Raw genomic sequence first — 12,431 nt, 5'->3', positions numbered from 1 at the left:
ACCAAGGTGATGCTGGGCTGTTTCACCGCCCCTCCTGCCCCGCTAAAGGCTGTTTGCTCCTGTAGGACTGTCTCCTGCCATCTCAGGGGGTTAGCGTTGAGGGCTCAGCACTTGAGAAGCTGGCGTGAGTGACTTCAGCAAATTATAGCATGATGAGTGTGGGGAAAGCATCAGCAAAGCTTTCCTGACAAAAGCCAGTTTGGATCTCTAGCCTCTTCTCTGAGGTCCCTGGGGTGGGGGAGGGTGTGAAAGGCAGGTGAGATTTCACTCTGAGGATGAGAGGAGCCCTCGGGACCTGTCACTGGAAGTGTTGTGTCCGCACCTAATTAGTACTAACCAGCCACTTTAAGGGGATTAAAAAAATAGCTAGACCTTTATCAGCTCAGGCTCTTGGCTGAACCCTCTTTAAGCTTCGGAGAAGTCTGAGGGGGTGGGGAGGTGGGCAGAATGATCCAAACTCCGTTCTCTGCTTTGCAAGTTCCCACACTCAGTCTGAACCTTCTTTCCGGGTCAGCAGGCCTTGGGGGGGCTGGCCCGTGCTCAACCGGAGGTTCTGTATCTCAGCAGAGACAGGAAGGGCATCTGTGTGCACTGAGCTCGCTGCCCCATAGATCCTGCGCCCCTTGGCCCTCGCCGCTCCCCTGCAGGACAGACTCTCCGTGTGACAGACTGAAGACAATGAGGCTCAGAACACCAAGGCGCTTGGCTCCAGAGCTGAATGTCAAAGCTGGTGATATCTCCTTTAGCCAAGCTGGAAGCACTTTTTATTTTTAAAAAGATTTTTTTAAGCCAATAGTTTTGTTTGTTTGTTTGTTTTTAATTTTTGGCCATGCCTGTGACATGTGGGATCTTACTTCCCCAGCCAGGAATCAAACCTTGGCCCTGCATTGGAAGGGTGGAATCTTAACCACTGGACCTCCAGGGAAGTCCCTCACTGGATACTCTTATCTTCCCTCTGGGGCAGTGTGGTGTGGTAGGTAGTGCAGTGCTGTCAGCCCCCTTTAACAGATGAGGAGACTGAGGCTGCTCGTGATAACTCAGAGGGCCAACCAGACAGGGCCAGACAGATGGAGCTGCCAGCTAAGAGACTGGCTTAGGCCTTATACTTAGAAAGGGTTGAACTTGGCCTGATAGCCTGTCCTCCTGAGTCAGACCTGCTGCCATCTATAACCACTTCACAAGCTCACTGCTATGGAGGATAGAGATGATGGAGCAGTGATGATAATAAAGTTGACAATAATTTCTTGTTATTGAGCTTTGGAATGGGTCTTGGGCCCTTTCTAAGCTCTTTGTGGGTCCAATCTCCCTGCGTCTTTTTCACATCCTTGGAAAGTGCGGGTTTTTATCCCTGTCTTCTTGGTAAGGAAGATGATGCTCTGAATTGCCCGAGAAGTGGAGCCCAGAAGTAATTTCCCAGACATTTTGCTGCAGAGACTGTGTTCCTGCAACACCCGCCCCCCCACCCCCCCCACCCCCCCACCCCCGGGAGGGGACCAGTTGCCTCTCTGCCTCACCGAGACTTTGCCTCTGCTTTCAGCTCAGCATCTGGCTTGGCAGGGCGAGGGGTGCTGGTGGCTCCATCTGTCTGGCCCTGTCTGGCTGGCCCTCTGAGTTATCACAAGAAGATCACGTTCTTTGGCAGGAAATGAAGAAGAAGGATCATCTGATTCTGATACATGTTTTATGGACGGCCCATGGTGTCTCACACAGATGGGAGAGAGCTAAGGAGAATTATTATCATTTTTTAATAACCAGTAAATACTGAGTTGGAAAGCAGATATGCTGAGGGGAGTGGACCTGGGGAGCTCTGACTGACACTTGGCAGCGGCTTGTTCCTCTTGGAGTCTGAGTGCTCTGGCCTTCCCACTGTGTCCTCCCAGCCTCAGAGAAAATCTGGCTCCCCCTTCCCCTTTTTGTCCAAAAGTGTTGAGGCCCCACTGTGAGGGAACTGTTGTTGGGGGGCACAGTCTACTGAGGGGTGTAGATATTAATCAAATCAAATCACAAATACATGTGCTATGGGGGGAGGGCGGGAAACCCTGGGATCTCCTTAAGCTGGGAGGACAGGGAGGCCTCCTTGAGAAGTAACGTGAGCTTAAAGGAGTTGATGCAATGCACGAGGCTGTGGGGCTGGAGTAGAGAGTAGGATGCAGAGACTGGAGGCTGGAGCCGAGGCCCAGGAGACCACTGGGAGAATACTGGTCATGAACCCATGCCCACTTCACTGGCCAGATCTGCCTCATGTGGGTCTGGAAGAGTCCTGTTGGGTCCAGCACAAGCTCTCAGAGTACCTCAGCTCACCCAGAATGTTCCTCCCCACGCTGCTGGGGCAGGAGGGTGGAGAGAAGAAGGCCTGGACCTACAGAGGAGAGGTTTAGGGCATCCCTTTTGTTTCTCCGGGGTGCTATTTATTTTTTAAACTTTTTATTTTGTATTAGGGTATAGCCCATTAACAAACAATGTTGTGATAGCATGAGGTGAACAGATAAGGTTCCCAGCCATACATATACATGTATCCATTCTCCCCCAAACCCCTGGCTCCCATCCAGGCTGACACATAACACCGGGTAGAGTTCCACCTGCTATACAGTAGGTTCTTATTGGTTACCCATTTTTAATATAGCAGCGTGTACACAGGGCGTCGCTTTTGAGCTGGGCTGGAATCCTGGCTCTACAGATGCGCCCACTTCTCTGTGCCTTGGTCTCCTCACTTGTCCCAACAAGGATGGCACCTGCCCCAGTGCTTGTGTGGGTTTATTCCGATGGTGCCTGGAGAGTGTGGTGCCCAGCAGGGCAGGGGCAGGGCGTTGGCCGTCAGCTCCAGGCGGGGGCGGGGGTGTCTGGAACTTTCTGCGTCTACCTTGGAGGGTGGCAGACATTCGTGGGGATCCACCTTTCTGCGCTGTGGAGGCCAGGCCTCACCCCCAGGGGCCTGGAGGTCAGGGGGAGTGGTGACCCCGCGGGAGACAGGGCTTGGCCACCCCCCTCTCGCCTGATCCCACGCACCCTGGCACTGGAAGGCGGGAGAGAAGAAGCCAGCCCAGGCCTCGCTCAGACCCAGCTGGGTTTTGTCCTTTTATGGTCAGCCCGCGGGCCTCTGGCTTCCCCAGCCAGAAACCAAGAGCTGGTGTTGGGATCAGGCCGAAATAGCTGGTCTGTGGGGAGCTGGGCGTCTCCTGGGAGTCTCAGGCCTGCTGCGGGGGAGGCGGCGGAGAGCCCTCTCAGTCCTTGGAGAACTCCCTCGCACACCTGCTCATCCAAGGCCAGACCCCAAGGCCCAGGGGACAGAGGGGACACCGAGGTGTCCGCAGCTGAAGTGTGAGACCGGGTGGTCTCCAGGTTCGGGGCAGGGGGCGGGGCTTAACCCGCGCGCGGAATGCTGGGATGCGGTCCGCCGGCCATCTGGTCTGTGATGCTGTGCCCTTTCCCGGCCCTGAGGTGCCGAGGTCCAGGCCCTCCTGATGGGACGCTCCGCCTCCTTGGTGGCTTCTCCCCTGGGGATTCCTACACATCCTTCTCCATGCAGCTCAGTGGCCACCACAGCTGCTGGGATATCCTGCCTCTCAGGGTATGTTAAAACAGCTACACTGGGACGTCCCTGCTGGTCCAGTGGCTAAAACTAGGAGCTCCCGATGCAGGGGCCCCAGGTTCGATCCCTGGTCAGGGAAACTGGCTCCCTCAGGAAAACTAGATCCCACATTTCACAAGTAAGAGCCTGCATGCCTCAACTAAGACCTGGTGCAGCCAAATAAATAAATAAATATTTAAAAACATTTTTTAATAAGGTAAAACAGCTGTACCTTCAGTAGCACTTTGGGCACATAGGCACTGTGGAATTTGCCCACGTCTTGCAGTCAGTTCTTTGCCTGTCTGACCCTCGCACCAGATCATAAGCCTTTCAAAAGCAAAGACTAGGTCGGTGTAGTCAACCCTGTGTTTCCAGTGCCTGGCACAGAGTAGGCGCTCTGGACTTGTTTGTTGAGTGAGTATGTGAATATAGGAAGAATCACTCACCGTGGCTTCAATCGGAATTGCCTTTCTGAGAGAGATTAAGAGAGAGGGAAGAAAAGATTGTTTGAGATTGATTCAAATCATTAAGCATTTCCTGAGTACCTACTGTGTATCACACATTGTCCCTGCCTCCCGGGATCAGGCACAGCCTTTGAACCTCAGGAGCTCAGGGGCTAGTAGGAGAAGCTTTAAAAGCAGTTGTGTTGAGTAAGCAAAAAATAATTCCAGGTGCAAAATTATAATGTTATTTCCCCCCTAAGGAGAAGATAAAACAGGAAGATGGGATCAAGAGAAACTGAGGGTAATGGCTATGGGTGTGCAGTGGTCAAAAGTGGCTCCATCTGAGGATATGATATTTGGACTGGGGTGTGAAAAGTGAAGGGCTTCCCCGGTGGCTCAGTAGTAGAGAATCTGCCTGCCGGTGCAGGAGACCCAGGTTTGATTTCCGGGTCGGGAAGAGCCCCTGGAGAAGGAAGTGGAAACCCACTCCAATTTTCTTGCCTGGAGAATTCCATGGACAGAGGAGCCTGGTGGGCTATAGTCCGTGGGGTCGCAAAGAGTCAGACATGTCTGAGTGACTACACAACAAATAAAAGGTGAGAAGGATCTGGTCACATCAAGAAATGGGGAAGAGCTTTAGAGGCAAAAGGAGGAGATTGTGCAAAGGCCCTGAAGCAGGAATGAGTATGATGTATTACGAAAGTGCCAAGAAGGTCAGTGTGGCTGGGATGTAAGTGGGGGAGAGGAGTAACCAGATGAGGTTGGAGAAAGAGCAGGAACCTCTCTGTGGACTATTATAAGGCCATTTAATGTCAGTAACAAAGACTGTACAACATGGTCAATGCATATAAAGCTAGTCACTCAGTCGTTTCTGACTCTTTGTGACCCTATGGACTGTAGTCCACAGGCTCCTCTGTCCATATGATTTCCCACGCAAGAATGCTGGAGTAAGTGGCCATTCCCTTCTCTAGCGGATCTTCCCGACCCAAGGGTCGAACCTGGGTCTCCTGCCTTGCAGGCAGATTCTTTACCACCTGAGCCACCAAGGAAGCCCAAGAAGGAAACACTGTTAATGAAAAGAACTAAAAAACCATGCCATAGTATGGTGTCAATTGTGTAAATCACTCTAAACTCCTATAAAAAATAATGAAAAGAAGATATATCCAAATGTTAACCATCACGGGTTAGGGGGATTTTGTATTTGCCAAGCTTTCTTCAGTGGTTGTGTACTAATTTTGTAATCTAAGTAAAAAGAATTCATGTTTATTTAAGGAAAAAACACAGTTTCATAACTGTTGAAAAGTGAATAGATTCCGTGTGATAATCTAAGCAATCAGATTGCTCAGCAGATTCTGTGTGATAATCTGAGCAATCAGATCTCTTGATTCAGAGATGGCGTAAAAGTAACATTGTGTTTTTTAAAAAGTTTTATTCTGGTGTAATTTATAAACCATAAATTAATCCATTTTAAGAATGCAACTCACTGGTTTTTGGTGAATTTACAAGGTTACACAGCCATCACCACAATCTAAGTGTATCTTTCTATCATCTGCAAAGGAAATCTTGTGCCCTCTTGTAGTCATTCCCTTCCCCACTCCTAGTTCAATACTGTCACTAGTGTTGATACTTTCTGTCCCTATAGATTCGCCTCTTCTGCACATTTAGAATAAATGGAATGAATGATACAATATGTGGTCCTTTGTGACTGGCTTCTTTCACATAGTGTAATATCTTCAAGGTTCATGCATGTTTTAGCCTGTATCAGTGTGCCGTTCCTTTTATGGCTGAGTAATATTCCATTGTACAAATAGACCACGTTTTGTTTATCCATTTACCAACTGATGGACATTTGTATCATTTGTACTCTTTGGCTATTATAAATAATATAAAGTAGCATAATTTTTACTAAGATGAAAAAAATTCTGCCTGTTGTATCATAGGGAAATGGCCCATTACCATTCTGATTAATCCTTTCTTCTAAAAGGTATTGAGGCGAAACAATGATCATGATGAGGTTAAGCGCTGCAAGGCAGGGAATCTTTGAACTAGTGGAGCTAGGGTCACCACTAGACTGGGTGGTACCTTTATAGAATTAGACAAAGGTACCCCCTGTTTTGGCTCAGATGGTAAAGGATCCACCTGCAATGCAGGAGATCCAGGCTTGACCCCTCGGTCAGCAAGATCCCCTGGAGAAGGGAATGACAACCCACTCGAGTATTCTTGCCTGGAGCATTCCATGGACAGAGGGGCCTGGTGGGCTACAGTCCATGGGGTCGCAAAGAGTTGGACACGACTGAGTGACTAACACTTTTACCCCTTTCTCAAGGCAGTTTTCCTCCGTCTGTTGAAAGATGGTTGTAATAAATATACAGATCTATAGTGACCAGTGTAAATGGTTCCCCCTTAGAGTTATGCAGTGTCTGACTTGCACCACTGTCCATGGCAGCTCTGGAGGGGACATACAGTAGAGAGGCCCCCAGCTTAGCTCTAGGGAGGTATGGGGTCAGAGAAAATATTATAGAGGAGGTGACTCTCAGGGTGACATCTCAAGAATCAATTAGAATATATACCCAAAGAATTGAAAACAGGTGCTCAAACAAAACTTGTACATGAGTGTTCATAGCAGCAGTGTTCACAATAGCCAAAAGCTAGAAACAACCCAAATGCCCATCAATGGATGAGTGGAACCACAAAATGAGATCTGCCCACAATGGAGGACGATTCAGGCATAAGAAGGAACGAAGTTCAGATACATGTTACCATAGGGATGAGCCTCAGATACATCATGCTAAGTGAAAGGAGCCAGACACAAAAGACCACTTGTGTTTGTGTTAAATGTCCAGAATAGGTGAATCCATAGAAACAGAGAGCAGATCAGTGGGGCCAGGTGTTAATGGGAGCGGGAGATGGAGAGTGACTCTTTAATGGATGTGGGGTTTTATTGGGGGGTTGATAAGGTTTGGGAACTAGACAGAGGTGTGAGTTGCACGACTTTGTGAAGGTACAACCTACCGCTGTGTTGTTCGCTTCTACGTGGTTTAATTTATGTTTATATGGTTTTCACCTCATTGGGGTAAAAAAAAAAAAAAAAAAAAAGAATGGACAAGGCAGGTTCAAAAGCAATACAGATGGTGCTCTGGGAAGAAGAAACAGCATGTGCAAAGCTTGGGTTGGGGGACTCCTTTGCACATTCTTAGAACTCTGCTCCCTCATTGCAGACATGAACTCAGGCTCAGGAAAGGAATCAGCTAGAAAGCCCCGGGAAGTCGGTCTCCTGGGCTCCGCACAGGTCAGCAAGCAATATGCACACCGAGCCCTCCTGCCCCTAACTAACCACGACACAGTTAGCTTCCCACGCTTGGAGTGGTGTGTTTCCGATGGGAATGTCTCAGGCCGGAGGTCCCCTGGCAGCACCCAGCATGGAGCTGCCCCGGCAGCTGCCAAGCCTTCCCCTTGGAGCCACTTCCTCTCCTGGGGACCTGGGAGGAAAAGCCTCCAGACAGGCATGGACCCTGTCAATCTCTTGTCTTCTGGGCTCAGGTTTCCCAAGGCTGCTGGAAAGGCCACCTCTGTCCCGAAAGCAGATGGGTGGAGACAGTCCATTGTCTGTCCACCTCAAAATCACTCCTTTCTAGTCTTTTTCTTTGACTGATATTGCTGCAGTGACCAAATTAAGCATTTGTCCTTGGGCACACATGTGAGGGTTTCTGGTATGGCTGTTTCTTGAAATTTGTGGATCAGCCCAAGGTCAGAGTCAGAGGCAGGAGGCAGAGCATGTTGGCCTGATGGGAATCAGTGCAGCTGGACCAGAAATGGGACTTTGTGGTGATGGAAAGTTCTCCTGCCAAAGGCTCAGCTGCCTCCTTCCTGTGGCCTTTCTCCCTGCAAGGACCTCCTGTTGGCCCTTGGCTCAGAGATCAAGCTTGCCTGAGTGGAACCTCCCCGGGCCCCCTAAAGCTAGCCCCTACAGGCAGCTGTGGCCCACAAGGGCTCTTTCATTGCAGCACTTGGCCTCTCTAGCCGCAGTGTGCAGGCTGAGTTGCCCTGTGACATGGGGGATCTTAGTTCCCCAACCAGGGATCAAACCCAAATCACCTGCATTGGGAGGCAGGTTCTTAACCACTGGACCACCAGGGAAGTCACTGGTGTCAATTTCTCGCATGTATGTTGAAGCTCATGTCTTCAAGAAGCTCATGTCTTCAGGTTTGGGGTTGGCTTTTTTCAGTGCTCGCCAAACTGTGCCTTCTCTGTGTCAGGGGCTTAGGGATTGAGGACATGACCTCAGTTTCCCGGAAACTGAGGGGAGTGGGGTCCAGATCTGGATGTTTTTGCTTATGAGTAATTCATAATTCTGTGGGGGCAGAGACACAAGGAGCAAAAGTGCCAGCCTGGGACAGGGCGCTCAGGCAGCACAGGGGCGGTGGAAGTGGAGGCGTGTCTTGGTGATGGGCAGGAACCAGTGACAGCTCTAGGATTCCTATCAAGGGGGGCTTGGAGGCAGCAGTCAGATTATTTGATGGAGACTAGGGGCTCTTCCTGGGGCTTCTTCTCTCTAGCAAGGCTGACTACTGTGATAGCTTAGGAGTATTGTCAGAGACTTATAGCCAAGCTGCCTCCTGGATTCATCACTACGGGGAAGACTTCTTGGAAGAGGTATTATCTTTGAGACTGAGGGAAGTAGCCAGGAAAGGAGAGGAGAAAGACCTGCTAGGCAGCAGGAATGGCCTGAACAAAGGCACGGAGTGTGGTTGGGGGTTTATCTGAGTGGGGTTGCTGGAAATTGAGAGTGAAGGGCATAGAGATGCCGAAGCTGGGGAGGTGGGCAGGGCCAGTCATGGGAGGTCTTGGATGTCATGTTCAGGAGTCTGGGCCTCACATAAGGGGCCTGGGGGACATGCACATGTTTAAAAACAACTTAAGATAAAATTTGCATACTCCACATTCACCCACTGTGAGTGTAAAATGCAGTGAGTTTTAGTAGATTGACTTATGTAAGCATCACCACAATCCAGTTTCCAAGCCCCCAAATGACCTTTCATACCTGTTTGCAGTCACCCCACTCCAGCCCTCAGCAACCACTAATTTATCTACTTGCTATCTCTATGCATTTACCTCTTCTGCACATTTCATGTAAGTGGAATAAGACAATATATATGTAGCCTTCTGTGTCAGACTTACTTAACATCATGTTTTTGAGAGTCATCCATGGTGTAATCTGTATCAGTACTTCATTGTTTTTATGACTGAATAATATTTCACTGGGTGGATAGACTACATCTTATTTATCCATCCTCCAGCAGAGGAACAGTTGGGTTGTTTCTACTTTTTAGTTGGTATGATAACTCTGCTGTGAGCATTCATGTGTTAGTCTTATAGGGACACATGTTTCTATTCTCTTGGGTAGATTTCTAGGAGTGGAATAGCTGGGTCATATGATAAATTTATGTTTAACATTTTAAGACACTTTCAAAGTGGAAGAGTGTTGAGGAGCAGAGCGATTGGGTAGCTCAGCATATCGGAAAGATCACTCTGAGAAGGGATCTTGAGGAAGATGTCCCTAGATCCAGGGAGACCTTTGATCAGGAGAGGCTGAGAGATGTGAAGGTGGGGTTGGAGCCAGGAATGAAATTAAGAAAAGCTGCATCAGCATTGCCCAGCAGAGGATGTTCTTTCTCGGTTATGATTAACTGACCAACGGTTGGAGTGTGTCACCTTACCCATGACCCTCATAGGGGATCTTGGCTCCACCTCCTGAGGTCACTTTAAGAGTGAAAGGTGATCAGTAACATCTGCTTAATCCCGTGTAGTCTCACGATGCCCTCTGCGCCCACCAGGGTTCTCTGGTGGTAAGCGACAGAGACCTTATCTAGGAAAGGAATTTCTGGAGGAGTGTTGGGGAGCTCACAAATGTGTGGGAAGAGTGGGGAGCCAGCTTCAGAAAATGTCAGAAACTTGGGGCTGCTTGGGCTCTGGGGCGCAGGAAGTGAGGCCCCCTTAGGGCTCTGCCCACCCGCTGAGCTTCTCCGTCCTTGATCCAGGTTGGAGTTTTAGCTCAGAGAATCTGATTGACGCAGCCTGGGAAATGCTGTTGCCTCTTGGCTGGGAGAGCTTGTGGGTCAGTCCCACCAAGACAGTGCTTGATAACGGGAGTGGAGTGGCACAGGGGACGTGTCTCCTTTTTTGTTATTGTTGTTCTGTCGGCACATGGGATCATAGTTCCCTGATCAGGGATTAAACCTGCACCCCTTGCATTGAAAGCTCAGAGTCTTAACCACTGGACCACCAGGGAAGTCCCCTGGACATGTCTCTTTAAGGAATAGGATGCTCTTGCCAGAAGAAGAGGGAAAGCATACTGGATTTTCAAGCTAAAAATGTCCACTGCCAGATAAAGAAACTGAGGCTTGGAGAGGTTAAGAATATTCGCCCAAGGCCACAGAGCTGGGAAGTGGCCAAGAGGAAACCCAGTCTGTCTGGATCCAAAGTCGGTGTTCTGTCTGTGACTTCATCTGTACAGAGTGGGTCTCCTGGGAACCCCCCTCCACTCCGAGGGGGTGGGCCCGGGATGCTCACTGCCTCCTGAATGGGTCAGATTCCAGCATCTTTCTGGGGCTGCCTCCAGGGCTTTGTTGCCCTCTTGTCTTTGGTCTTGTCCCCTATGCCCTGGGCAATGAGCTCAGCTGGCCCCTTGTCACCCCCAGAGGGGCCAGGGTGTGTGAGCTTAAATGGGAGCCCTGGGCGGCAGCATGTCCTGACCCTCAACTCAGAGCTGATTCTAACTCGTGGCTCTTGTTTGTTTTTGTTCTCAGATCGGGAGGACCAGTCCATTCTCTGCACGTAAGTGGAGCTGCTTTTTCTTCTGCTTTTCTGAGTTAAGACCCAACTTATTGAAGAAAAAGGTCCATGGGGACCTTTTGATTTGTTTGATATTCCATGTACCACCGTATCCCCAGCACAACGCAGATGGTCATTTGTTGTACAAACGCTCTGATGCTGAGGCCAGCACCCCTAAACTGCAGGTGGTACCTGGTGCCATCTTGTTCTGCACTGCCCCCCTCTTTAAAACTACCATTTATTGAGCATTCACTGTGTTCCAGGCCCTGAACTAAATAATTTACAGACAGAATTGCATGTAATTCTGTAATAGCTCTGTGAAAATAGAAGGCATATCCATCAGTGAGGAAGTCTTGGCTTGTGTTAAACTTTACCCTAAAATTTCACAAGTAGCCACATTGTGCCGTATTTGGTGGTAGGTATCATTATTTTTTTGAAGACCTGGATACATAGTCAGAAGACATTCAGTTTAGAATCACTCAGAGGATTTTCAGTATTCAGGAAAATCTCTCTTGGGGTGGGCAGGATACAGGTGTTCCTCAGAGACAGCATGGACTTAGTCCAGACTATTGCAATAAAGCAAATATTAGAGTAAAGCAAATCATGCAAATTTTTTGGTTTCTCAGTACATATCAAAGTTATGTTGACACTATACTGTAGTCTGCTAAGTGTGCAACAGTGTTATATCTAAGAACAACAGTGTATACACCTCGATTTAAAAATACCCATCACTTAGAATATTACTCATCTATAAGAAGGAACGCATTTGAGTCAGTTCTAATGAGGTGGATGAACCTAGAGCCCGTTATACAGAGTAGTGTAAGTAACAGAAAGAAACTAAGAAAGGGAAAGTCAAATATCATATATTAATGCATATATATGGAATCTAGAAAGACAGTACTGACGATCCTACTTGCAGGTCAGCAAAGGAGACACTGACATTTTGGACACAGTAAAGGAAGGAGAGGATGGAATGATACGAGAGAATAGCACTGAAACATGTACATTACCATCTGTAAAATAGGTAGCCAGCACTGAAACATGTACATTACCATTTGTAAAATAGGTAGCCAGCACTGAAACATGTACATTACCATCTGTAAAATAGGTAGCCAGTGGGGGCTGCTGTATGCTGCAGGCAGCACAAAGCCAATGTTCTGTGACAACCTAGAGAGGTGGGATGGGCAGGGAGGTTAGAAAGGGTTCAAGAGAGAAGGGACATATATATATCTAATGCTGATTCATGTTGAGGTATGGCAAAAACCATCACAATATGGTAAAGTAACTGTCCTCTAATTTAAAAAAAAAATACCCATTGCTAAAAAAATCTTAGCTATTATCTGAGCCTTCAGGGAGTTGTAATCTTTGTGCAATAGATGAAAGACCACTGATCACAGATCACTATGACAAATAGAAAGGGAAGCAGTTTGAAATATCATAGGAATTACCAAAAGGTGGCACAAAGGTATGGAGTGGACAAATACTGTTGGAGAAATGCTTGGTGCAGGTTGCCACAAATCTTTAATTTGTGAAAAGCATGATATCTGTGAACTGCAGTAAAACAGTGTGCACTGAAAGTGCCTGTAGTG

The 12,431-nt window shown here is 48.3% G+C and overlaps 1 protein-coding gene across 3 annotated transcripts in view; it reads left to right on the top strand.

Annotated features, from left to right (window-relative positions):
• Positions 1–12,431, top strand: part of MYH11 (myosin heavy chain 11) — a 127,623-nt gene that overhangs the window by 37,543 nt on the left and 77,649 nt on the right. For all 3 annotated transcript variants that reach the window (XM_070779711.1, XM_070779710.1, XM_070779712.1), the window contains exon 4: positions 10,818–10,845. In XM_070779711.1, coding sequence (XP_070635812.1) covers positions 10,818–10,845 — 28 coding nt within the window. The remainder of the gene's footprint in view (positions 1–10,817; positions 10,846–12,431) is intronic.

This window comes from Bos indicus, chromosome 25, assembly GCF_029378745.1.
Source record: "Bos indicus isolate NIAB-ARS_2022 breed Sahiwal x Tharparkar chromosome 25, NIAB-ARS_B.indTharparkar_mat_pri_1.0, whole genome shotgun sequence".
NCBI classification, from domain to species: Eukaryota; Metazoa; Chordata; class Mammalia; order Artiodactyla; family Bovidae; genus Bos; species Bos indicus.
This window is presented reverse-complemented; position numbering and strand designations above follow the sequence as displayed.